Below are 26,258 nucleotides of genomic sequence, written 5' to 3'. Positions count from 1 at the left end.
TCTTCATGACAGATTCAACAAGGTGCTGGAAACATTCCTCAGAGACTTTGGTCCATATTTACATGACAGCACCATGCAGTTGCTGCAGATCTGCCGGCTGCTCATCCATGATGCGGACCTCCTGTTCCACCACATCCCAAAGGTTTCTCAAATCCAGTCCTGGTGACCCCCTGCTCTGTACATTTTTTTTTACATGTCTCCCTTATTTAACACACCTGATTCAGATCACCAGCTCATTAGGAGACAGATCCATGAACTGAACCGATTGTGTCAAATAAGAGAGACATACAAAATGTGCCGAGCAGTGGGTCCCCAGGACTGGAATTGAGAACCACTGCTCTATTGGATTGAGATCTGGTGACTATGGAGGCCATTTGAGTGTAGTGCAGTGGTTTTCAAACCGGTCCTGGAGGACCCCCTGCACATTTTGTATGTCTCCCTTATCAGACACACCAAATTTAGTTCTTGAAGTCTTTACTAAGGAGCTGATGAGTTGAATCAAGTGTGTTAGATGAGTACACTGGTACAGTGAACTCATTGTCGTGTTCAATATACCAGTTCGAGATGATCTGAGCTTTGTGACATCTCATGTTATCCTGCTGGAAGTAACCATTATAATATGGGTACACTGTGGGCTGCTGCTGTAGCCCATCCGCTTCAAGGTTTTCTTCTGCATACCTCGGTTATAACGAGTGGTTATTTGAGGTACTGTTGCCTTTCTATCAGGTCGAATCAGTCTTGTCATTCCCCTCTGACATCAACAAGGCATTTTCACCCACATAACTGCCACTCACTGGATATTTTCTCTCTTTCGGACCATTTTCTGTAAACACTAGAGATGGTTGTGCGTGATAATCCCAGTAGAGCAGCAGTTTCTGAAATGCTCAGACAAGTCTGTCCGGCACCAACAATCATGCCACATTCCAAGTCACTTAAATCTCCTTTCTTCCCCATTCTGATGCTCGGTTTGAACTTCAACAGACTGTCTTGACCGTCTACATGCCTAGTTGCTGCCATGTGACTGGCTGATTAGATATTTGCGTTAACAAGCAGTTGAACAGGTGTAACTAAAAAGTGGGCATTGAGTGTATGCAGTGGTTAACAGATGCAGAGCCCCCTACAGACAATACTACCAAAATGCACCTACTTAGTAGAGCAGCAGTTTCTGAAATGCTCAGACAAGTCTGTCCGGCACCAACAATCATGCCACATTCCAAGTCACTCAAATCTCCTTTCTTCCCCATTCTGATGCTCGGTTTGAACTTCAACAGACTGTCTTGACCGTCTACATGCCTAGTTGCTGCCATGTGACTGGCTGATTAGATATTTGCGTTAACAAGCAGTTGAACAGGTGTAACTAATAAAGTGGGCATTGAGTGTATGCAGTGGTTAACAGATGCAGAGCCCCCTACAGACAATACTACCAAAATGCACCTACTAACAAACCCCTCTAAAGAATGGAAAAACTCCTTCATATTGCCTGTATGGTTTTAGATTTGACTTTAGAATTCAGCTTTTTTGCGTTCAAAATTTACAAACTTTATATAATAAGCGAGTACACCATGAATCAATTTTCCAAACAGTGCTTTTGGCTTGTCATGAATCACTACGGTACACCTATAATAAGTGTTTATATTCGGACTATTTAGACTGGTTCGGGTAGGTACCGCTGCGGAGTAGCCCAGTACCTGCGTGATTCGCCATAGACATAAACAGAGAGAAGTAGCTCCGGCTACAATGTTTATTAACCGCTAGAGCGCAAAAAAGCTACGGACTGCAGCTTTAACGCGTATTGAACAAAACATTCCTTTAACATAACATGCATTCTTTAGCATTAATATCGAATTATTTCAAACAAAACGCAGACCTGAAATACTTCAGACACAGAAAATGTTATGGTCAAGTAAAACCACATCTCTCTCTTAGGCAATAAAAGTATTTGTTTAATTTGTTTTTTTTTTTGTAAGTGCTTAGGCAGTACAGCAAAAGCATTTTTAAAATGCTATTAACCGCTAGAGCGCAAAAAAGCTACGGACTGCAGCTTTAACGCGTATTGAACAAAACATTCCTTTAACATAACATGCATTCTTTAGCATTAATATCGAATTATTTAAAACAAAACGCAGACCTGAAATACTTCAGACACAGAAAAGGTTATGGTCAAGTAAAACCACATCTCTCTCTTAGGCAATAAAAGTATTTGTTTAATTTGTTTGTTTTTTTGTAAGTGCTTAGGCAGTACAGCAAAAGCATTTTTAAAATGCTAAAAGGGGCTATAATCAACTGGGTACAGTACATAAATCAGCAAAACATATTCTGATGGAAATGTTAGATATCCATATTGCAAAGAGGCCAGATATGATTAAACACAATTACCTGATGCCTGCAACATATCACTGATACATTAGTTGGACTGGCTAGCTAACTAGCAGTTCCATAAATAAATAAGTGCACAAACATGCAGTTTTGTTCAAAAAGTACATAAAGATATGCTGTGTAAAAACAAATGGTTATGCCCATGACACAGAACACTTCAAAAGTGAGAAGAGAAACTATTTGTTAAATACAAGCAACCTTCACAAAGGTTAGATGTGCACAGGAAGTTAGAATACAATCCCATTTATTTTATACATTTCACCTGTTAGAATGCGAAGACGATGCTTGCAAGATTGTTTCAAACCTGCAAGTCAACGTTTTTTTGGCTATGCAATGAGATATCTGAAGTCATTATGTCTGTACATGTCTAAATCATGAATTAAAAAATAGTTTTACATTTATTTATGTATATATCTACATTCGGAGACCCAACTGTAATCTGGAATTGCCCAATTTATCTATAGTGTTGTATAGCGATTGGATTTTAAAGTAAGCAAATTCTGCAGGATAAAAAAAAAAAAGTAGTTTACCAATGTACTGCATCATCGTGTTTTGTTTTGTTGGATGGTGTGCTCATCAGGGAATGTATGCCACACGACAGGGCTGATTCTAGCTGAGCTGATGGGGTTTGACAGTGGCAGGAGTGAGTGATCCAAACTACTGTTGTTTGCACTCTGCAGGCTGAGGATTCCCAGTCTGGAAAAAAAAAACATAAAAGATTGGGATGGGGAAAGGGAGAGAGAAATATTTTATTCAATAACTTGATACAGTATCTGCAACTTAAGGCAGGAGGAGTGTAGGAGAAAGAGAGGGAGATATATCTTCATCACAGAAGAGTGGCTTCATGAAAGCACATTTACACTGACGCATCTCTCTAGGCCTTTGTAGCACCAACAATGGGAGTGCAGTCATTAATTAAGATAAAAACATCAGGGAATCTAAAGTGAATCACCACTCTTTTGTACTGCAGATACATCATCACTAAATGGAGAAAGCATCTTTCACCACAGCCTGATCCACCGAAAGAAAACGTGCTATGTATGAAGCAGTTGCTTTCCATGAAGGGGTCATATCACGACAAACCAAATCTCACTTGAACTTTTGAAAAATAAAAAATAAAAATAACAACAACATAATTTTCAGAACTCAAAACTTCCCCTCAAGTGCAAACAGATTGAAGTAATAAGCTGTTGAAAAAATTATTGTTCTGAAATCCTACAGTTTCTGACACCGTAAACCCAAAATATTAACATATCCAATTCAATTCAATTAATAATTATTTGTATAGCACTTTTCACGATACACATCGTTGCACACCAGCTTCATATGACTACATGGTACTTGTTACTGATTTGGTATGGTACTATGAAGTGATTGAAAGTGTCAAGAAAAACTAATTTCAGACTGTTTTGGTGGGGGGAACTTGACTAACATTAAGGGTATTAAAATAAAATAATAACAAATAATAAAAGAATGGACACTACCATTCAAGATAATATTCATTTAATGTTTTTAAAAAAGTCTCTTTTGCTCACCAAGGCTGTATTTTTTTTATAAATTCAGTAAAAAGTGTCAAGAATGATTGAAAGTGTCATGAAAAACTAATTTCAGACTGTTTTGGTGGGGGGAAATTAAAATACATTAATAACAAATAATAAAAGAATGGACACTACCATTCAAGATAATATTCATTTAATGTTTTTAAAAAAGTCTCTTTTGCTCACCAAGGCTGTATTTTTTTTATAAATTCAGTAAAACCAGTAATATTGTAAAATATTATTACGCTTTAAAATACTGAATTTTCAGCATTATTACTCCAGTCTTAAGTGTCACATGATCCTTCAGAAATCATTCTGATATGCATTTTGATGCTCTAAAAACATTTCTTGATGTTTTGCTTATTATTGTTGATGTGCTGCTTATTCTTTTTCTGGAAACCATGATGTTTTTCTTTCAGGATTCTTCCACGTCTATGCTTGGTGGTGGATTATGACCTTGAATAGGTGGATGTGAAGTTATAGCAAGATATTATGCATTCAAAAGAGGATGCCACATATCTGAGCTGGAAAAGAACTTGACCTACTAAATACCATCAATAACTATTAAGCAAGATACATTAAGCAAAATGGACGGAAGGACCTTGTCCAAAATTCTCTAATACAGCAGCTGTGATTCTGTGCTCTTCTCTTTTCTGTTACAGTCCTGTACTGAGGTTTTGGGCAAGGCCTTAATGATATATAAAACGAATGGCTTAATACAGGGGTGCCCAAACTCGGTCCTGGAGGGCCGGTGTCCTGCAGAGTTTAGCTCCAACCCCAATTAGACATACCTGAACCAGCTAATCAAGCTCTTACAGACATACTAGAAACTTACCAGCAGGTGTGTTGAGGCAAGTTGGAGCTAAACTCTGCAGGACACCGGCCCTCCAGGACCGAGTTTGGGCACCCCTGGCTTAATATAATGTCACAGGGGTGCTGTGAGGATGGGATAGCAGACATAAGGAGAGGGATGAGGCTGAGAGGGACGTGTGAAGGCAAAGGTTAGAATGGACTCATGACATTTCTTTCTTACCTAGAAATGTATGAGGTGAGAATGACTTATGCCTGTCACTAGGGCAGAACAGGAGGTAGAGAACAACCACAATAATCATTAATCATCAAACATGCAAATAAACCACAAACATTTATCCAAAGGAAAAAAAAAGACAGAAAATGATTAGTTACAGAGACTGAGGAACGCTGAACAAAGAGACAATGAAATAATTCCTTTTTAAATTTCAGGTTAAGTTATGATCTAAATTCACACTGACCTTGGAATCTCCCTCCTCTTCATCGTCCTCATCCTCCTCATCTGGGTCCTATTTCAGACAAAACACAGAGTTATTCTACACAGTTGAACATAATATCATATAAAACAGGGGTGTCAAACTCAATTCCTGGAGGGCCGCAGCCCTGCAGAGTTTAGATTCAACCCTAATTAAACACACCTGATCCAACTAATCAAGTCCTTCAGGCTTATATGAAAACTACATGGCATGTGTGTTGCAGCAGGGTTGGAACAAAACTCTGCAGGGCTCTTGCCCTCCAGGAATTGAGTTTAACTCCCCTGATATAAAACATCACTGATTTCAACTGTGAAGTTTCATAAAACACTGACTCCTCAATTCATCTTCAAAATGTTTACAGTATGGTGAACTCACCTCCTCTTCACCCTCATCCAGTTCCTCCTCTTCAAACTGCATCAGCAGACACAAACAAACGAATGTATATAACAAATAAATGCAATTACTCTGCTGAAGCGTAGATATCATACGCCAAGAAATAGTCATTTGAAAAGACGTACACTTTCATCATCCTCCAGAGCTTCTCCTGTGAAATACAAAACTGCTCTCGGAACGATCCTTTCCCTGAAGAAATGACCGATTTCAAAATCTGTGGCTAAAGTGTACTCTGAATCCTCATCCTGTTGAACACGAAGCAAAAGAACACAACTTTTCTGATAATGCGAAGATGAAAATGAAGTCTGATTATTTCTCTGAAAAGGTTCTCTAAACCTTCAAAGTAAACGAATCACTCATGTCTATCAGAAGATATAATGGTGGATAAGGCAGACAACAACTTACTTATTGACACTCAAAAGCTATAAATATAATTGATATCAGGCCAAATAAATGCCAAGCTATGGATGAGTTAAAACCAGAAAATACTCACCAACTCTCTATCTGGTGAAACTAAAAGAAAAGAAATATTGGTGACTTCATGAACCAGCAAAAGAGTAAACCTACAGTATGAAAACCTCTAAATGAGAGAATAAATATTAAGAATAAACCATACTGAGAATTATCGTGACACACTCATGTCATGCAGTGCAGTGCACCTTATGATTTCCCAGTGTACAATTCAACCTACTGGTCTCATTCTCCTGTTATTCTAAAAGTTCGTAAGCACATCTGTCATGTTGCGTACCTTTAATAGGGTTGAAAAAGTTGAAAAAGGAGTCATTGGGCACTTGTTTGGTGATGACCCTCGCTGTCCCTCTGCCTTTGTGCTTCTGTTTCTTCTTGATCGTTTTTACCGTCACATCTTTGCCTTTGTGCCAATCAATTTCACACCTGCCAACGGGAGAGATGAATAATAAAAGTGTGAAAAGCTGCTGACAATCTGAGCAGGTATTGTTTGAGAAGTGCTCACCCATCACAGTCGATGATTTCCGGTCCCTCGAATGAAAACGGATCCTCTGCATCTGGCTCCGACTTCATCTTGTATACTTTTGTGAGAACTGTGTTGGTGAAGTATTCATTGGGTTCAAAACGGAACTCTAATGTGAAGCTCTGTATATATATATAAAAAAAAGAAGTAATAATAAAATACATTTAAGTACAATTAAAATGATCCGATATGTACAGCAGTTATGACAAGACATTCATATTGTGTAAAAGAGTAAAAATTCAGTTCAGGTCACAGGGTTCACTTTAAAATCAACATAAAAACTTCAAATATTGTCATTACCATGGGTTGATCAGGACCAGAAAATATCACTTTAATATCCTGAAGATGTTTAAGTATTGGTTCATCATGCTCCTGTTAAGAAAGAGAACATTATAGACAGCATAGGTTTTCTTTTCATTTCAAATGTGCTGTAAAATATGTGGTGTCTGAACATTACCATGTCTTTTCATGAAATTGTATTCATAACTATCTAACAGTATTCCTATTCATATAATATAAAGCTGTATATTGTCTTTACAAGGTTACAGGGCAAAAGAAACCATTAAATAATCATTACTCAGAAAAGAATAGAGGAATATCTAATGTTCTGCTGGTTCACCTGCAGCATATCACTCAACATGTCCACACTTCGGAATATGGTGAGCCAAAACTCTGGAACTCCTTTGGGTTTCTCCTCATTAGCATCTTCTGTCTTTTCCTCTATAGCAGCTTTCTTCTTCAGATCTTCCTGAAAAAGAAAGGTCTCTCTTAGAGTACCGCTCTTCTGTCTGATTTCAGTGTGAGTGGACAGATTATTCTCACTGCTAATGCTGCTTCATCCTCATGGTCACTCTGCCATTCACACTCCTCATCAGTGGGTTCCACTTCTCCAGAGACAATGTTCCTTCTCTGGAAACACACAAAAAGTCCACTTGTGAAAGAATATCATATTACCCATCCAGACAAATGAGAGGAGTGTTCACATTCCGCTCAAGAGGTTTTGTGTGCTTTGGAGCCATCCTGAAACCTACAGGACACAGAGGAACAGATACGGTATACAGTTTTTCAAGAACTACAATCAGATCTTGTTAATTAAACAAATTCTTGATCTTTTAAATTCTAAAAGGTAAACAAAATGGAACAAATAAAGTACAGCACATACAAAGTATATAACGACTGTGGCAACTTTAAATATAAGAACACTAACAAAGATTTTCAGTGCATTTAAGAGCACATTAACTCTTATACAATTCTTAAAAAAATAATAATAGCATTTTCCCCCAATTTAACAGTATTACTCTTGAAAGCATTCAACAGGGTCTTGTTATTATATTAGATTTTATTTACTTTGTACCAGTATCTCTCTTTCTTTTGTGTAGCAGCACTGTCAAGAGGTATATGTTGTGGCATATGTTTAAACTTTTTTTCTTTTTCAAGGACTTTCTAAAACTATTAAATCAAAGTATGCATTCTCCTGGTTTAGAGGAAATCTCTTTTTATGCGTCCTTCACTTCTGAATTCTCTGAATTTTCTCTTCACTCACTTTCCTCATTATTTACCTGAGAGCTCTGTTTACAGAAAATCCAAGGCCTACTTTACACAGACCCAATGCATCCTCATCTTACATTTCATACTTGGACCCATCTTCAGTGAGTCTGTCATTGTCAACAATACATTAGTTTTAAGTACTGTCTGAGATCATAAGCGTTCAAAAGTTTGGGGTTGGTAAGATTTTATTCATGTCTGATGAGAACAAGAAACATTTCAGATGAAAACAGTTGATATTTAATATTTACTTAATATTTTTTGTAGAAACGGTGATACATTTTATTCAGGATTTGCAAGGAACAGCATTTATTAAAAAAACAAAAAAAACAAACATAGTTTGTAACAAATGTCTTAACAGCCACTTTTGATTAATTAAATTTTTCCTTGCTAAATAAAATTATTAATTTATTTTTGAAAAAGTTTTGAATGGTAGCATATTTAAATATATATTGCATATTATATTATCTGCTTATGGCTAAAAAGTTACGGCTACATAAAGGAGTAACTGAAGAAAGCACCTAACAGGTGTATTCCACAATGTAAAAATATAATGCTAAAATAAATACATACATACATACACACATATATATATATATATATACAGTGGGTACGGAAAGTATTCAGACCCCCTTAAATTTTTCACTCTTTGTTATATTGCAGCCATTTGCTAAAATCATTTAAGTTAATTTTTTTTCCTCATTAATGTACACACAGCACCCCATATTGACAGAAAAACACAGAATTGTTGACATTTATGCAGATTTATTAAAAAAGAAAAACTGAAATAACACATGGTCCTAAGTATTCAGACCCTTTGCTCAGTATTTAGTAGAAACACCCTTTTGATCTAATACAGCCATGAGTCTTGTTGGGAAAGATGCAACAAGTTTTTCACACCTGAATTTGGGGATCCTCTGCCATTCCTCCAAGTTGCAGATCCTCTCCAGTTCTAACCCAACTCACTTTGTCAAATAACGGCTGATAAAGAGCGCTATACTTTCTCTCCAGCTCATGCACCTCCTTGTAAAACTTGGCTTCGATGTGCGTGCTGTTAACCTGAAGATTCTTTAGGGCATTGACTCTTCTTTTCACAGACTTTGGTAAGCTGGAAAGAAGTTGGGAGAGGAAGAGAAGAAAGACATTGTGTGAGGTGAGCAGATGGGTGTCCGGTACTGCACAGCTGGACCGGTGCATTCCCCTACTCTCTGGGGTCAACAGATGGGTTTGAAGTAAGAACATGAGATACAAGATCCCTGTTCATATCACATCGAGTCACATGCTTCATGCAAACAGCAAATACGTTATTATAAAGTGTGAGCTGCAATCACCGAATCGGTTTTAATAAGCTGACTGCTTGGTTTAAAAAATATTAAGTTGCTTTCTAGCCAGCACCCTTTCCACAAGTCTTATGTTTGGTCTTGCAGTGTTGTTCACACACAAATAGATTATTGCTGTTTTGTGCAAATACTGTTGTCTGTGTCATCGTTTTCATGACCACTACAACTACAGCCAAACTCAAGGAGCGATTAGCCTTCACGGGTGAGTGACCTCTCTCTGGGCATCGTCAAGCTGACACACACAAAGACATACATAGATACACAGCATTAGGACTGACTTCTATGTTATAACTAAGGATGTAACGATTCACTCAACTCATGATTCGATTCACGATTTTGATTTCACGATTCGATTCGCAATTTTTTTTAACAAAACGAAATTCAAGACAAATTATAAATTAAATGTGTCCTTTTATTATTGCTCGGACAAAATACTGTAAGTTTCTTTGTGAAATTGAAATATAACACTATAATAATATACTAATATAGCACTTGTAAATTATTGCTCTTTTGTTGGTTTTGATTGCTTCTATTGTCCTCATTTGTTAGTCGCTCTGGATAAAAGATTAATCTAGACTACATTGTATAGTTTCAAAATTTGAATCAAAAATAGAATGGTTTGACTTCAGTTTTGTGAAACTATGCATAAAAAAATATCTGCATGAAACGGAAACAGCTGAGCTGATGAGACGCAGATTCACTCTCTGCCAGCAGGTGGAGCTTAAAGCGTTTCCTTGGTTTCCGCTGTATGAACTTTAAAGGGGTCATATGATGCGATTTCAAGTTTTCCTTTCTCTTTGGAGTGTTACAAGCTGATTGTGCATAGATAAGATCCCTGAAGTTGCAAAGACTAAAGTCTCAAAGACGTCAGCAGGTATTATTCTTTTTTAAATGAATTTATTATTATTTATTAATTTTAAGTAATAATAATTTTAATAAGTAATTACGAAATATAATAATTTGTTCCACGATTTAGGCCTACTATAGGGAATTAACGAATTAACGAACGAATGAATTCGTGGCAGTTAAGCCTAAACAAGAGAACAAATACTTAATTTGTGGCCATAATTTAGACTAAACGAAAAAATTTATTCTTAATTCGTGGCCATAATGTAGTCCTAGCATAAAAGAGAACTAGCCTATTCTAAATTCGTTGGCCGTGATTGTCTGCATGTCATGATCGGGGCTCCATACAACCGAATATAACCTTAGCCTACCTGTTTATTCATTTATTATGGTATGTAACTAGCTCACCTTTTGCGGCACCATGTTTGCGTAGCACATCCTCGTGCTTTCTGGCAATGTGCCGCTTCAGATTCCAATATGAATCTTTACTAACTCTCCCCACACTCCCTCTCAGTTTCTTCTCCCTGCTCATTCTTAACTTACTTTACTTTACATTTATGTATAAGGCTTGCAACTTCGTTGAAACAATATCTGAACTCCATAACTGCTCTACTATTCTCGATCTCTACAGATTCTCGATCTCGAACAAGCAAATCTCCAAACGGCATTCTGGGTTGAGCGAGCGGCGCTGAGCGTATTGAGCGAGCGGAGCGGAATCTTCAGAAAGGCGCTCTGTGCTCTTAAGGAAATATTACCACTCCGCTCCCCGCTCCGCTCCGCTCACATGCTCTGGAGGGGGTCACATCACAGTGAAGTCAGCTGTCTTAACCGTGGCTTGTGTACTGCAAACACATACCAGCTTCATCACTGTGTCTGTCACACGACTCTGTTCCCCTTTCGGGCTCTGTCTTTACATTTATTTTGAAAGATGAAGCTTGCGATTATGGTAAGGGGAATTACATTTCCGATGAGTGCTTGCGGTGTTCGGCCAATCACAATACACTGGGTCAGCTGGCCAATCAGAGCAGACTGCGCTTGTCGGAAGGAGGGACTTTGTAGAAAACGTTTGAGAGGCGGGGCATAGAGGACCTACAGTATTTGAAAAATTATGTGTTTTTTGAACATTAAAGCATGCCAACATATTCTGTTACACCAAATACACAAAATAATGATCTTTAAAAAAGCATCATGACCCCTTTAATATGCATTATACAGAGGCAAGAGGAAAAGAAAAAGTACCATCGAAAGACAGTAAGTTCTCCTCAGACATACATTCATATAAACTCCTACCCCTAACCGAATCGCGATTTGTTTAGCATCTCAACCGATTTGAATATTTAACACATATTTTTTGTCACATATTTACATCGATTTTCAACCGGCTGGCGGTTAATCGTTACATCCCTAGTTATAACTTAACATGCAGAGGCAGATTTCAGGTTACAGGCAGATGGTCAGACTAGAGTTTTTCCCCCTTAGATGGATGGTTATATTACAGCAGCAATGTTGTCTCTCTATGAAACATGACGAACAATAAAAATGCAATGCCCAGTTTTAAAATTCACACAGGAAATATGAGCCAAATCCAGTTAGGAAATAGTTTAGATAGGGGAAAAAAAAGACATGACCATGCCATGACCAGAAATAAAAACAATAAGGTGCAAAATTGTTGTTTGCCCTGTTAGTCTCTATGGTTCCAAGTTATTAGTTTGGTTTGTAAGAAAAGCCTTAGTGTTTCATCTTGCTTACCTGTCCATGATGGAAGCACTATGTGAGACACTGTCTATTTTGTCCTGAAGAGCTGCCAACGCTTGTGGGTTTTGCATCGCCTGGTCGCTCACCTTCCCTGAAAATAACATGCCATTACCAGCATAAAAAAAATGAATCAATGGCAAAATCAATGGCATTTATGACTATCAACTCTCAAAGAATGTTTATACTGCACACAGTCCTTTCCACAAACAGACATCCATCTTAAATGAAGCATAAAATCATGTTCAGCACAGTGAAACACAGCACTGTATTGTTTCAAATTTAGTTGTTTCTGCTTTGATATCGCTCTCAGTAGGTTTGTGAGATTGCACAAATTTCTTAAAAGAACCTATGAGACAATCTTTTCCATTAAATCACTGGCAGCAGTGATGTGCTGAAGCTTCATGAAACTTTTACACTGAAACATTATACAGGCTTTTGTTTGAGAACCACCCTGAATCAAAAAATAATTTACAAGACAATCTAAGTAACACATAAAATCACGTTCCCTTCCAGTTCATAAATGTGTCAGCATTTCAAAAGCTATACAGACTATACAAGGTATAGCTCATGTGAAAAATGCAAGATTGCTTTTTCATACTTTCTTTTTTTCAAAGGAATTCATACTTTCTATACCTTTGGCTTCATTGTCAGCATCCATCTTGATACCACAGCTCAAATATTCTGTGAAAAACAACATACAACTTCAGCTTGTCTAAAAGAACTTTTTTTTCTATTGGTAAAGACAAAATTACATATATATATTAATTATCATTCAGACATTTCAATCATATTTATTTTTTAAAAATGCATTTGTAGTAAAAACAGGTGATGCTTTGCACAACCAAAACAACAGTGTAATGAACTTAAATTACCACAAAGCAAAACATTTATTTTGAGGGACATTTTTAACCATAAAAACCAACGTGGAGTCCAGTTATGTTAAAAAATTTATATCTGAATCAATTCATTGAAATAATTGATACTTAACTGACGTTGTAGTGCTTGCTTCATATTTGAGTTATTATTATTATTATTATTATTAATATTTCCAAAACAAAACCCACAAGCTAGACATTTAACATGGTAATTCCATAGTTACAGCCGTATCATTATTATACTACTAAAACAAAACAGATATCTTGTTATTAGAGCCCAATAATAATAACAACAATAATTATTATTATTATAGGAATTATAATAAAGAATGACGCATGCTAATATTCTATCTGAATCAATTCATTGAAATAATTGATACTTAACTGACGTTGTAGTGCTTGCTTCATATTTGAGTTATTATTATTATTATTATTAATATTTCCAAAACAAAACCCACAAGCTAGACATTTAACATGGTAATTCCATAGTTACAGCCGTATCATTATTATACTACTAAAACAAAACAGATATCTTGTTATTAGAGCCCAATAATAATAACAACAATAATTATTATTATTATAGGAATTATAATAAAGAATGACGCATGCTAATCGGAATAATAATAATAAATAACGAAAGATTTTGAAAAATTCTTAGCTTGAAAAGATCCCAAATTTGCTATTTATAACTTTGCTTACCATAGTAAAGGCTGGTAAGAGAAAGCCAAACAATCCTTATTTGCAAGAAGCGATACGTTTACATTTCTAATGTTTAGCAAGCAGCAAAACGGCCGAAATTAAAACCAGCAGCTCAAAATAAAGGTACAAACAGATGTGTTTATGTTGACGCCCATCAGAGATACACTCACGCTAGCGGCTAACACGCTAACTAGCCACATCCAGATCATAACAGATTAAATCAGATCTCATAATCTCCGCAACCACCAGTTTAGCACAGCTGATGGAGGGGGTCATAGCAGTGACAGAGGGCGGGCACTGGAAGATCTCCAAACCAGCACTGAAGACGGGTGAACTGTAAATGTCACAGGCTAGCGGGCTAACAGACCCTCACAAAACACACTCCGGGTGTGAGCTTTGACTATTTCTGCTGCGGTTAACAGTTTACAGGGTTATTGTTCGTTAACTGACCTGTAAACTGTAACAATTTGTAGCAGTCACTCGCAACTTTATCAAAACAAAGATGACATGCAGTGAGAGCACAAGCAGCACACTAGAATCATGCATTTAAAGCCACGGAAAAATGATCCATTCTGCTTGACGTAAACTGGACACTCATAATATGTATTTCAGGTAAAATGCAAAGTAGAAAGTAAGATTTTAGTTTGAGAGATTGCTTTTCTTACCTGAACCAGCGGGTGTTGTTCAGCTGATGGACTCGGCAGTAAAGCTAAAGCGCATTGGTCCAATAATACTCCGCCTCAGTCGAATACTCTGCCGGGTTGAATCGGTTCTTTGACATGTATTGTTCAAAAGAACCGATTCTCTGAAATGTGTCGGATTATCGGCGATTCTTTTGCGCCGATATGGTCCCGGACATCGGTGAGTAGCATACTACATGCTCTGAAACATTCCAATAAAGCTGTTTATTTTACTCTCATGTGTCTTAGTTTTATTATATAATTTGTATATATTAATTTGTTCCAACCACGAATAGGATACAGAAAATAATTTAGAACCTATATTATTTGCACTTACATTAAGTAATGCAAAAACAATGCATCTTCTTAATTGCATGTTTTAATAATGCATTTCAAGCACGTTTTATTTCTAACATTTCTGCTAAGCTCCGAATCGGACATGACGGTTCTGTGTTCGCAGTATTTGACTCGGTTCACTCTACAACCGCTCGTATTGATGCCGTACGATTCATGAAGCTATTATTCAGTTCGATATGTTCACCAGGTTTATGTGAAGCTCTGTGCAGATGTTTTATGACTGTAAACTAAATATCTGTAGTTGTTCGCACAATATTAGACTACAACTGTATGAACAAAACTTTTATAGATAAGTCTTGATGGCAACTTTTGCAGAAATAAGGTACTATGGACAAATAAGCATCACACATTATTCAAAATCCTTTTTTTATTTTGGAATTTCATGTTCTTATAAAGAGTATGTTAACACTAAAAATAATTGGTGCTCTTATGTATGCCTCTGTTTTTCCATTTGTTGTAAACCTACAAACCTGAAGTCCCTTCATTCCTGTATCATCTGAGATTTTTTTGATTCAGGAGGAATCATATTTATCACTAGTTGATCTGTAAACAGTGTTTTGGAGAAAACACCTCTTTGACCAGCCAGATTTAAAAAATCATTAATGAAAACATTGAATGTTTGATCCTTTTCCACATGAACAGCTAAATATTTCTGGCATACATCATATAAACACCAAACCCATATTAGAAAAGTTCTGATATACTTGCATCTTTGTTCTATGTGTGCAGAAAACACACAATGAAAAGTATATGCCCTTAATACCATAGTCATAAAATACTTCGCAGAGCATAAAAAAAAAACAACCTTCCAAACATGACCAGAAGGATTTGGGCAAAACCTTACCATATAGAGCCAAAACTCACAGATGAGGTCTTTAAGTTTTGCTGCCTTTAACACAAGACAAGTTCACAACAGACAGTAAGGGCGGACAGTTCACATCAGACTAAACACATCAGGTTCTCAGCTCCCGTTCTGGGTCGACTGGAGGTATTCATTATACAGTTTCTCCTGAGCCTCGTAAAGCTTGCGAAGCTTTTTGGCCAGTCCCTTACTGAGCTCCTTTCCCTCAGCATCATGTGCTGGGAAGCCCTGTATAAGCAAAGAACAGACATACTATTAGCATTTCTGAATAGATGTGACCAAATGATTCAAAATTCATAAGGACTCATCCATCCCTTATAGACCAATAATCACGTAATCAAAAAATGGATCCAACATACAGTATTGTGACATACAAGAGTGTATCTTATGAGAAAGAAGACTAAATGGTTTTCATTACCGTTTCATCAAAGTTGGAATACTTGTCAGTCTCTGACCGGAACATTTCACTGGGCTTAACCTTCATTTTTGCCAGCTTTGCCATCTATGACATAAAATATACACATATTTATAATACAAACAATTTAAAACAACCAAGCACTAACAAGAATACACTTCTCTCAATGTATGTAAATGCAACAAAAATATATATCAATAGACGTGAGAGGCTGTTTACATGAAGGGTGACTAAATTATGAAGTGTCAGGGGGTTTCTGCAATTGTTTTAATCACCTCTTGTTCTTGTTTCTTCCTGGCAGCCTCCTCTTTTTTCTTTTTCTTTTCATCTTCCATCTTGAAACATGAAAGAATAAGTGGAATATAAGAATTAAGTTCAAATTTACATTAACATGAAACAACAAAATAATAATTGGATCTTTTAATATATCATTTAAAATTGACCAAATATTTACAGTACAGTTTGGGATCTGTAAGTTGTTTAAAAAAGAAATTAATACTTTAGCTCAGCAAGGATGAAATTAAATTAAATTGATTAAAAATGATAATAAAGACTTTTACATTGTTACAAAAGATTTTCATTTCAAATAAATGCTGTACTTTTGAAATTCCAAAAATCCTGAATAAAACCTATCATGCTTTCCACAAAAAATATTAAGCAGCTGTTTTTTTCAATAAAATAATAAATGTCTCTGATAATAATAAATGTTTCTTCAGCATCAAATCCGCATATTAGGATGATTTTTGAAGGATCATGTGACACTCAAGACTGGAGACTGAAAATTCATCTTTGCCATCAAAGGAATAAATAACATAATAAAATGTTAAAATAGAAATAGAAGTTATTTTTTTTAAATCTTACCGAGCACGTTTGAACGGTAATGTGTTCATAGTGTATTTTAATTTTCAAATATGAAGATGCTCTGATGCTCATAAACAAATAGATAAAGTCTCCGGGATGCCCCCACCCTCCTTTTTTTAGAAACACTATTTGCTGTGACCATCTCAGGTGGATCATGATTCATCTGCAGAATGTGTCCAGAGCTGTAAGCGTGCATACAAGGTTCAAAGGAGTAATTCAAAGAAGGTACAACAATAAACCGGTGCAACTTGAGTCCTTACAATTCATTCTAAAGACTGTCATTTACACTGACAGGCTCGAAAGGCCTAAATACATTTTTCATGACCTGGTTTGCATTTGAATAATTACTTTTGTGATGCCTGATATGGTAAGAAACTTTTTTCCATTGACAGAAGGAACGTATCACCTTACCCTGGTAGAGAGATAATTTTGATCTGATTAATGACTAATTTTAACTTAAGGTGTACTGCAGACCAGCACATCTCTGGCAGTACTATATGTGAAAAGAGATAGAAAATCTACACCAGATAAATCAAGTAGAGTTATCACAGTATACTGCCATATAGATGGATTCTGCAATTACCTTCTTCCTCTCTTCTCTTTCCTTCAGAAGTGTTTCTTTGTCCACCAATTTCACAGACGTGGGAAGTCCTTAGAAAAACAACAAAGAACACTGTCATTTTCCCTGACATTCATGGTTTAATAAAATCTCTGTATCTTTCATTTACCATCCCGATCCTCCAATCGGACACCCAGCTCAGGTAAAGTATCATCACGCAATTCGTCACACAGCCGCAGCAATTCTGTCACTGGAAAACACACACATTTCGCTAAAGAATTCTCTTTTCTGCATAAAAAGCACAATCTGTATTATATGCAAATGTCTATTGGAGGTATAGCTACAACAACACCCATAAAAAAGGAAACAAATCCTATAAAGAAATAAATTAGAACAAACCAAATGACTTGAGTACACATTGTAGGTCTTTGCACTACTATATTAATAAATAAAACACAGAGAGATTTACCTTTTTTCTCTCTTGCAATTTTTCTCACATCTTCTCTGAAATCTGACAGCACTGACAAATAGGGCATGACTGTGCTCTCCAACTGAAACAGAAATGAAAAGATTAAGAGGAGTTTAATGACAGATTAGTCATTATGGTGGACGATAATTCACAAAAAAAAGCATCATTACATTGAATCTTTAATGACATGTCTTCACAAGTCTGGCTTTGGAACAGAAATGAAAAGGAAAACCTTAGATGAATCAAACATGATCTGAGTGGTGTTGCTTACATCAGCATTCTGTCCGTTTCCTCCAACAGGGAAGCCAATGGGCTCACTTCCCTCAATCGCTCCAAATGTCTGTCAAAGCAGAAAACAGTTTTAGCAAGCTCTTCAATGTGCATCCATTGTTTCGGTTTCTGTCTCTTAATCTAAACTTATTCAGATTTTAGGAGAGGACCAGATGTTTAGTTTTAAATGTAGCAATATGGGTAAAGAATTTTAGAGATACTACAGAAACAAGCGTTCTCTTGTTGTCTCCATGTATCTATTATGTCCAAAATCAAGCTCTGTATAACTACTTTTTTGTTATGCTACCTTAAGCATGTCGGTCAAATACAGGGCAATGCTCTGCAGCAGCATGCGGTTAGGCGGTAGTTTTGCACTCCTTCTGGCAGCCATGTAGGTGTTACTCTGACCAACAAGAGCACGCATCTCCTCCAGAGCCGAACGAGTGTCTATGTTGTCACACAGCGCCTCGTGAACTGATGTTTTCTTCTCATAGAAGCTACACAAACACACACAAATGACCGTAATGAGTGATAAAGCTTTATTTTTAAGAGAAAGACAATGTAGTCTTCAGGAACATATGCGTCACCTTTTGTTTAGTTCAATCTCCTCAGCTTCCCATTTCTCAAACTGGCCAGTGATGTCTGTAGGGCTCCTCAGAATATCTTTAACATTTAGGAAGAACTCCTGTGGAAACAAAGTAAGAGAGGAGCAGAACACAAAGTCATATACCACTTGCTCACTTCAAAAGAATATTCCATTTTAAACAAGTTATGGACTTACAATGCAAGTCTATAGGACAATCATACATGTTCTTTTTCATAAACTGCAAGATGAGTTTAAATCACACTAAACCATTCAAACGCTTGGGCTCGTAAGTTTTTTTTTTTGCAAGTTATAACCATAACACTTTTTTTTCAGGATTCTTTAATGAACAGATCAAAAGAACAGCATTTATTTGAAACGGTACAAATGCTGCTACTGTTAGACTACACTTAAAATAGTTTTTGTGTTAACTAATTGTTTAACATTTCCCACACTACACACACTAACAACACTCTCAGCTTTTTAATGTACTTTGTTTGAATGTTTACAGCTTTTGCTTCTAATTTCGGACCTCAGAACCTCTATTCATCTCCAGTCACATTTCAGCCAAATTCTGTTAAGGGAATTGCACTATTATTGCATCACCTTCTAATAAGCTGTCTTCATTTTTACTCAAGTACAGCCTTTGGCGGTGGACTGGGGTGGAAGGAAAAACACAGTGCATCTCATTAAGATCCTAACCTCAAGTTCGAGTGAGGCTGGCCTAAGAAAATATAGCATGTAGGTCAGTCATAGGTATAATGGCTGCCTGTGTGTTTCAGGCAAATTTGGAACTCTGCCCATGTTATATTCCTTGGTGACGGAGTAATTGATAGGTGGAAAGACGGAATTAATGCGCCCTGAAGGACACGCACTATTCTCCGACCTTCTGGGTTCTTGAAGGAATCTAGATAAGCCTATTGTGCACTTATGAGGATTCTGTATGCTGATAAGTGGCAGATATTAAATTTGGATAGATTATGAAAATAATTGTGGCACTTTTCTCCCCCACTGCCTCTTCCATTTGGTTTCTCACTCACGTTTATGAATCTCTCATATTGGATGGCTGACTCCATTGTGTTGTTGGAGTAATCCAATGTGTCTTTCCATGAATGCATCAGAAAGGCCAAACGAAGCTGCCTTGCTGAAAGGAAATAGAGCACAATGCACAATGTCAAAACTTCATACTGTAGTTACTGGGACAAATGTACAAGGCAGAATAAATGACTACACAAATGTACGGACACCACAGAGACTCCATATAGCTCAATGACAAATAAGGATGTTTTGAGAAAAGAAAAAATACAAATCTTTTACGTGCCAAGGTACGTAAAAGGTACTTAGTTATCTTTGACAAGTGGTGACAAGATGACAAGTGGTGTATCCATCTAGTTAAAAAAAACCTTCCTTGCCCCTTGAAAAATATATGACTTTTCTTAATCATTATTTCTCAAAAAAGTTATAAAAAATGTCATAGGTCAAAAATAATGACAGTAATGAATAAAGTTCTTTTACTTACTCCATTTGACCTGAACAAAACGTGTACTTTCATTTAAGAGGACAAATTGTGTGATATTTTCAAAGAAGCTTTTATAATGACCTTGACACAGTCATAAGGGTCTTAATGGGGCATTTTATAATGACAACAAAATGTTTTTTTTTTACTTTAAACCATTCAAATAATAATAGTAGCAATAAAAAATATCAAAAATAAAGGTTATTTGGAAATTGAAAACATACAGAAATAACATTTTAAAATATATTTAAAACAGAAAACTGTTATTTTAAATTGCAATAATATTTCACAATGTTACTGTTTTTACTATTTTTTAATCAAATAAATTCAGCCTTGGTGAGCATGAGACTCCTTTTAAAAACATTGATAATAATAATAATTTACTGACCACACATTTTTGAACAGTAGCTAGTGTACATACATAGATGGATCATTTTCAAGCTATTGAATTATTCACCAGTATCAGTTTACTCGAAATTGTAATAATATTTCACAATGTTACTGTTTTTACTATATTTTTAATCAAATAAATTCAGCCTTGGTGAGCATGAGACTCCTTTTAAAAACATTGATAATAATAATAATTTACTGACCACACATTTTTGAACAGTAGCTAGTGTACATACATAGACGGATCATTTTCAAGCTATTGAATTATTCACCAGTATCAGTTTACTCACATTCAGGGCTTCCATATCTTTATGGTACTCTCCCTCCCAGTATTTTGGCAACAAAGAGAAGATTGAGTTTTCCGTCACTTGGCTCCCAAATTGGGAGTCTAACCAATCTGACAAGAGATCCTTAGCCTCCTCCAATAAGACCTAACAATGAAAACCATTAAGAAGAACAAGTTAGCTTCAGAATCATGCCATGAATTCAAATTATCTCATTAAAACACAATGTTAATTGATGTATAATTTAGAGCAGAATGCCTCATATGAGCCAGATCAAACTCAGTCACATTAAGTGTTTTTAAAACGTTGCACATATCATCTACCTGTGCCTGATTCTGGAGTGTATCGCCTGCAGCGTTGCTCTGCACTGACATCTGTAGGGGACCAAGGGCAGCATCCACTGCTGCATCCAGCCTCTCCAGCATCTGTTTCTTATCTGGGTCAGTAGTTTCAGCAAGCTTGGCTTTAAATGGCTAAACACAATAAAACCAAATTACATTAAAGCACAGTGATGGGGAAACAGATGAAAGCAATGAAGACATTTTTGTGAAGGCCAGAAACTAACAGTCTTGAGGGTTTGAGGTGGTAATGCTTCCATTTAGTTTTCAGAGCCGCTTAAATCTTTTCAGCAAAATCATTCATTTAATTAGTTAAAGGCAGTTCTTTCAGTACTTCAGGATACTGTATACATCTTTATTATCTTGCTAATGTGAAAGTTTACGCAACCACGAGGCAGGGCACACTGATAAAAATAACTGATAAGTTGTGTGACAGACAGACCTGAACTATTAGAAGAAGAGTTTATTTTTAAAAGCATCAATTAAAGCAAATAATTCAAATTTGCAGAACATGCAGTATTTCTGTCTTCTATCTTAAAGTTGGCATGAAATGAAAATTGCAACCGTCTTGTCTTCCGCATAGACCAAGGTGTCCAAACTCGGTCCTGGAGGGCCGGTGTCCTGTAGAGTTTTGCTCCAACTTGCCTCAACACATCTGCCTGGAAGTTTCTAGTATGCCTAGTAAGAGCTTGATTAGCTGGTTCAGGTGTGTTTGATTAGGGTTGGAGCTAAACTCTGCAGGACACCGGCCCTCCAGGACCGAGTTTGGGCACCCCTGCTATAGACCTTAGTCAGGATAGCAACATACTTAATTTTTGACAAGAATGAAATCAAGGTTGTGAGAGACAGAAGTACAGTGCGTTCAGTGGAATGGACTGTTGATTAACAACATGCCCATTGTTCAGCTGACAGAACATAAAAAAGTCTATAGTGATGCATGTCTGAATGAAACATCTTCTCATAGTCATTTGCTAATTCTATGATCGTTTCATGTGAGTCCCAGGTTGCTGGAGGGGAATGATTGAAACTTGGAGTGCTACTGGACAACTTTTTTGTCCAGCCCTCATGCCGATGCACACGTCATCAGAGAAGAGATGCAAAAGAAGAGGGCATGTTAATGATATTGATTAAAAATTATGAGAGCATGTTTAAAAAAATTAAATTCTTAAAATATTTTTTGATAATGATGTGCATGGATGAATAATTTCTAACTGCAACACTGCATACAAATAGGAATTATCAGTTTTGATTTCATGGTGTCTTTAAATTGGTACTTTCAGTAACTTTCAGCATGATAACAGGATTCATTTGGAGTGATGTGCTTGCTTTATTTTCCCCTCACCGTTCGGGCTGTTAACACATCCTGCAGTATCTGAGAGGGACTGGGCTTCTTCTCTCCATACTGCTCCAGCAGGTAGTTCTGTCGGGCTCTTTTGATGATCTGAAACGAAGAGGTCACACTGATGATTGATTTAAACTACCCTCAGTAGCATTTCATATGACCAAAAGCATAAGTTATAAGGTTCTACAGAGTTCAAATGTTTAAGGTCAACTACATTCACACTCTGTGCAAACGCTGCTCTTACTTTGTCATCAATATCTGTGACGTTCATACAGTAGAAGACATCGTATTTGAAATAATCCTTCAGTATTCTCCGAAGTATGTCAAAAGAAATGTAAGACCTGAAAGAACAAAGACATTGAATCCGCATGAAATACAGAGAACTGATCCATCAAAAACGCTGTATGGGCCTTGGATGGAACATTTTTTTAATATTTTCTCTTTTTGCCCATGTTCATTAAACCATATTCAAATACAATAGTTCTTTGTGATTGGGTTTGCAGCCTCACATACACAGCTAACAAATACTTAGCCTGGATTGAAAGCTGAATGTCTGCTTCAGCCTTTTCATTGACTGTTGTGCTGTGTCTACTGTGCTGTTTTCAACAGCTGGGGCACACTGAAAACAAAGAAATACTATGAATGGATGGGGAATATGTCACCTGGCATGACCCATGTGAGAAGCATCATAAACAGTGGGGCCGCAGCAGTACCACAAAACCTTGTTGCCCTTCTGTGGTACAAACACCTCCTATAATGCACAAAACAAGATGGATATGAATGGTTTTGGTAGTTTATTATAACACAGCATTCATTTTTTATGTTGATGAAAGAAGTCTGAATTTATTTGATCGATAATACAGTAAAAACATTAATACAGTGAAATATTATCACAATTAAAAAATAGCTGTTTATATTTGAATTTGTTTTAAAATGTAATTTATCTCTGGTGATGGCAAAGCTGAATTTTCAGCAGACATTATTCCATTTTCAGTGTCACAAGTCTCTTGTGCTCACTACGGCTGAATTTATTTAATCAAAAATACAGCAAAAACAGTAATACTGTTTATATATAGTTTAATATATTACTACAATTTAAATTGTTTTTTTATATTTGAATACATAATAAAATTTAATTGATTCTTGTAATGGAAAAACAACATTATTCAGTTTTCAGTGTCACATGATCCTTCAGAAAAAATTCTAATAGGCTGATTTGGTTTTATTTTATGCTCAAGAAACATTTCTTATTATCAATGTTGAAAACAGTTGTGCTGCTTAATATTTTGTGGAAACCATGTTTTTTGATTAATATAAAGTTCAAAAGAACAGCATTGATTTGAAATAGAAATCTTTACGTCTGTAACATTACAAATGTTCTCACGGTCACATTTGATCAATTATGTGCATGCTCACAATATATAATAATTCATTTCTTAAATTAAAAAAAATTTGATATTGTATATGTTGATGTTTTAAAAATATTTGGGTTAATCTGATTATGCTTTCAGCTACCAATACTATAGTAAGATAAAATATAGAAAGTGTTAATTTAGTCTAGTAATGTTCTACATGTCAGCCACACATGTTGTTTTATCTTTCATACTGTACCTTGGTCCGTGTGAGGCTGTTATAAAGATGCAGCTTTGAAACATCTGTTCCTTCTGGCGGAGACCATGGTGGCTGCACCCGCTTTGCCTTTGCTGAAAAACAAGAGTCACTTTTACAGATTAATTTATAATATTCAATCCCTATACTGAACAACAGGTGCATCACGGGAAATAGTTGTTGGTGCACACCTGATGCAATAGTATAAGAGAGGGTTTTTTTTCCTCATAGAAAACATTAAACGTATAAATGAAAGTAACACATACACAGTGCAAAAGTGAAACAAACAATGTGCCAACAAAGCCGCAAAACATTGCGGGCTAATGAAAGAACGGTTTAAAACCACAACACCTCAGTCACACAGTGTGTATCAGTCACCTACAACTCAACCCATTCCGGTCCTGTCCAGAACAAACCTGAGAAGTGATCGTCTTGTTTTGACTGTACATTCATTTTCAGATTCCCGTCAACACCTCACCTTATGTACACTAACTAACACATCAAACTACCCACACCTCAAGCTCATGCAACACATACTGAAAATGTCCTCAGCACAGAAACCACTAAATCAAAGTACAAAATAAAACCACAATTCAGCTACAACCGACGTTCATGCACCCTGACTACGACAGGGGGAGTTCTGTCTACTCACTGCTGCATTCTGGGGTCTGGCCATTCGTTTGGGGCTTCAGGGCGGCTATGTGTTTGTACCAGCGCAGGGCGTGGACATGCCGCTCGGGCAGGGGCCTGCATAGAAGTGCAAAGGCTTCTGCATCCACCTGCGAACGCCCGTAGCCAACCAGATAACTGCGACTGCTCAAGTACTCATTCAGAGTCTCAACCCTGAGAGCATCCTCACTTATGCACAGTAAGAAGCCATAATCAAAGGCTGGGAAAACAAAAGTGCATAGACACACATAAACACATAGACGAGCAGACATTAGAAACGAGCTTGGGGCCTGTGGAGAATGACTGTATTGACACCTGTAATCCTCTCTAACCTCATTCCTCTGAAACATAAGCTGTAATAATCAGCTAACACACAAATGTGAAATGATACACTCACAACTGTCAATTAATTTAATAATTGAGGGTAAACTGAAATTATATAACTTTAAGTCAAATAGACATATAAATAGCAATAAATTGAAATACCCAAAATAACTTAAGACATATCCAACAAGAGATGAAACATATCTGGAGCACAAATAAACCTGTAAAGGGCCATTAAAATAGTTACCGTTAACTAAAACCAATAAAAATATTTTTTGTTCATTGAAATAAAGCTGAAATAAAATAAGATAAAAATATCTAAAACCACTAAAACTTAAACTACAATAAAACATTTAAAAAGGTTTATTTCAAATATGAATAAATACTGTAATAGCATTTAATAATGCTAAAAAAACAACAACACGTATTAACATGCTATTGAAAATATATTAAAAATGCATGACAAATTTCTGAGAAATGTGCGTGACGTGCAAAAGAAAATGAAACGAATGACTCTTATGAACCTGTTCTTTATTAAATCAAAACCACTTATGAATCAGTCCAGGCTGAACACATCTGACTCATTTAACAGCATTATTATTATTATTATTATTATTAGGTCAAGGACCCTGTCAACCAGCACTTATCTTTGGATTGTGACTCCAGACAGACTACAGACCCCTAACCTCTATGACAAGGGCACAGATTGCTCGTAGCTGTTGAAGGCCAGACGACACGGACCTCTCCTCACAGAATGCCAATGGAATGTACGTGAGTGACGGACCCCACATCTGTGCGCATGCTTGATTTATTTGCATTGATCGTGTTCGAGAGCCCATCATAATACATGTCATGTGCATACATAAATGCTTTTTGTGTGTGTGTGTGTATCCAATTAATCTAATTGGTTATTCGTTTTACAATGAAACACTTAAATGGAACACTTAAAGCATGTCACAGCAGTTGATAATTCCAGTTCATTGTGGTTCAGCTGTGGCAGATCCTTCTGGATTCACACCTAGATTATCAGAAAGCCAGCTGTAGGGCCCACAGCAAATATATAGTCATTACAACAACTGTAAATAAC

At 36.5% G+C, this 26,258-nt stretch overlaps 2 protein-coding genes across 4 annotated transcripts in view; both read right to left on the bottom strand.

The window, feature by feature from the left end:
* Positions 1-2,324: 2,324 nt before the first annotated feature.
* Positions 2,325-14,375, bottom strand: nap1l4b (nucleosome assembly protein 1-like 4b). Of its 3 annotated transcripts, XM_016285354.1 has the most exons (15): positions 14,310-14,375; positions 12,704-12,751; positions 12,065-12,161; positions 9,096-9,237; positions 7,407-7,493; positions 7,204-7,332; positions 6,885-6,956; positions 6,567-6,706; positions 6,342-6,487; positions 6,087-6,106; positions 5,719-5,838; positions 5,576-5,611; positions 5,186-5,233; positions 4,948-4,985; positions 2,325-3,072 (listed from the first exon to the last, which is right to left on the bottom strand). In XM_016285354.1, exons 2-14 carry the CDS (start codon positions 12,726-12,728, stop codon positions 4,983-4,985), a joined length of 1,065 nt encoding a protein of 354 aa, XP_016140840.1. In that variant the 5' UTR covers positions 12,729-12,751; positions 14,310-14,375; the 3' UTR covers positions 2,325-3,072; positions 4,948-4,982. The 3 variants fall into 3 exon arrangements, with proteins under 3 accessions (XP_016140840.1, XP_016140838.1, XP_016140839.1); XM_016285352.1 differs by lacking the exon at positions 4,948-4,985; XM_016285353.1 differs by lacking the exons at positions 4,948-4,985; positions 14,310-14,375 and adding an exon at positions 13,645-13,803.
* Positions 14,376-15,027: 652 nt separating this feature from the next.
* Positions 15,028-26,258, bottom strand: part of LOC107595090 (cysteine--tRNA ligase, cytoplasmic-like) — an 11,884-nt gene continuing 653 nt past the window's right edge. Inside the window, exons 2-17 of the mRNA XM_016285403.1 lie at positions 24,182-24,273; positions 23,233-23,321; positions 22,815-22,911; positions 22,571-22,669; positions 21,214-21,363; positions 20,893-21,037; positions 19,741-19,844; positions 18,705-18,802; positions 18,425-18,614; positions 18,119-18,187; positions 17,848-17,929; positions 17,548-17,628; positions 17,403-17,470; positions 16,234-16,293; positions 15,962-16,045; positions 15,028-15,771 (exon numbers count right to left, since the gene is read on the bottom strand). Coding sequence (XP_016140889.1) covers positions 15,643-15,771; positions 15,962-16,045; positions 16,234-16,293; positions 17,403-17,470; positions 17,548-17,628; positions 17,848-17,929; positions 18,119-18,187; positions 18,425-18,614; positions 18,705-18,802; positions 19,741-19,844; positions 20,893-21,037; positions 21,214-21,363; positions 22,571-22,669; positions 22,815-22,911; positions 23,233-23,321; positions 24,182-24,273 — 1,637 coding nt within the window. The 3' untranslated portion in view covers positions 15,028-15,642. The remainder of the gene's footprint in view (positions 15,772-15,961; positions 16,046-16,233; positions 16,294-17,402; positions 17,471-17,547; positions 17,629-17,847; positions 17,930-18,118; positions 18,188-18,424; positions 18,615-18,704; positions 18,803-19,740; positions 19,845-20,892; positions 21,038-21,213; positions 21,364-22,570; positions 22,670-22,814; positions 22,912-23,232; positions 23,322-24,181; positions 24,274-26,258) is intronic.

The sequence above is a fragment of the Sinocyclocheilus grahami genome, unplaced genomic scaffold, assembly GCF_001515645.1.
Source record: "Sinocyclocheilus grahami isolate Dianchi unplaced genomic scaffold, SAMN03320097.WGS_v1.1 scaffold196.1, whole genome shotgun sequence".
Taxonomy (NCBI): domain Eukaryota; kingdom Metazoa; phylum Chordata; class Actinopteri; order Cypriniformes; family Cyprinidae; genus Sinocyclocheilus; species Sinocyclocheilus grahami.
The sequence above is the reverse complement of the archived record's forward strand: the minus strand, read 5'-3'. Positions and strand labels throughout refer to the sequence as shown.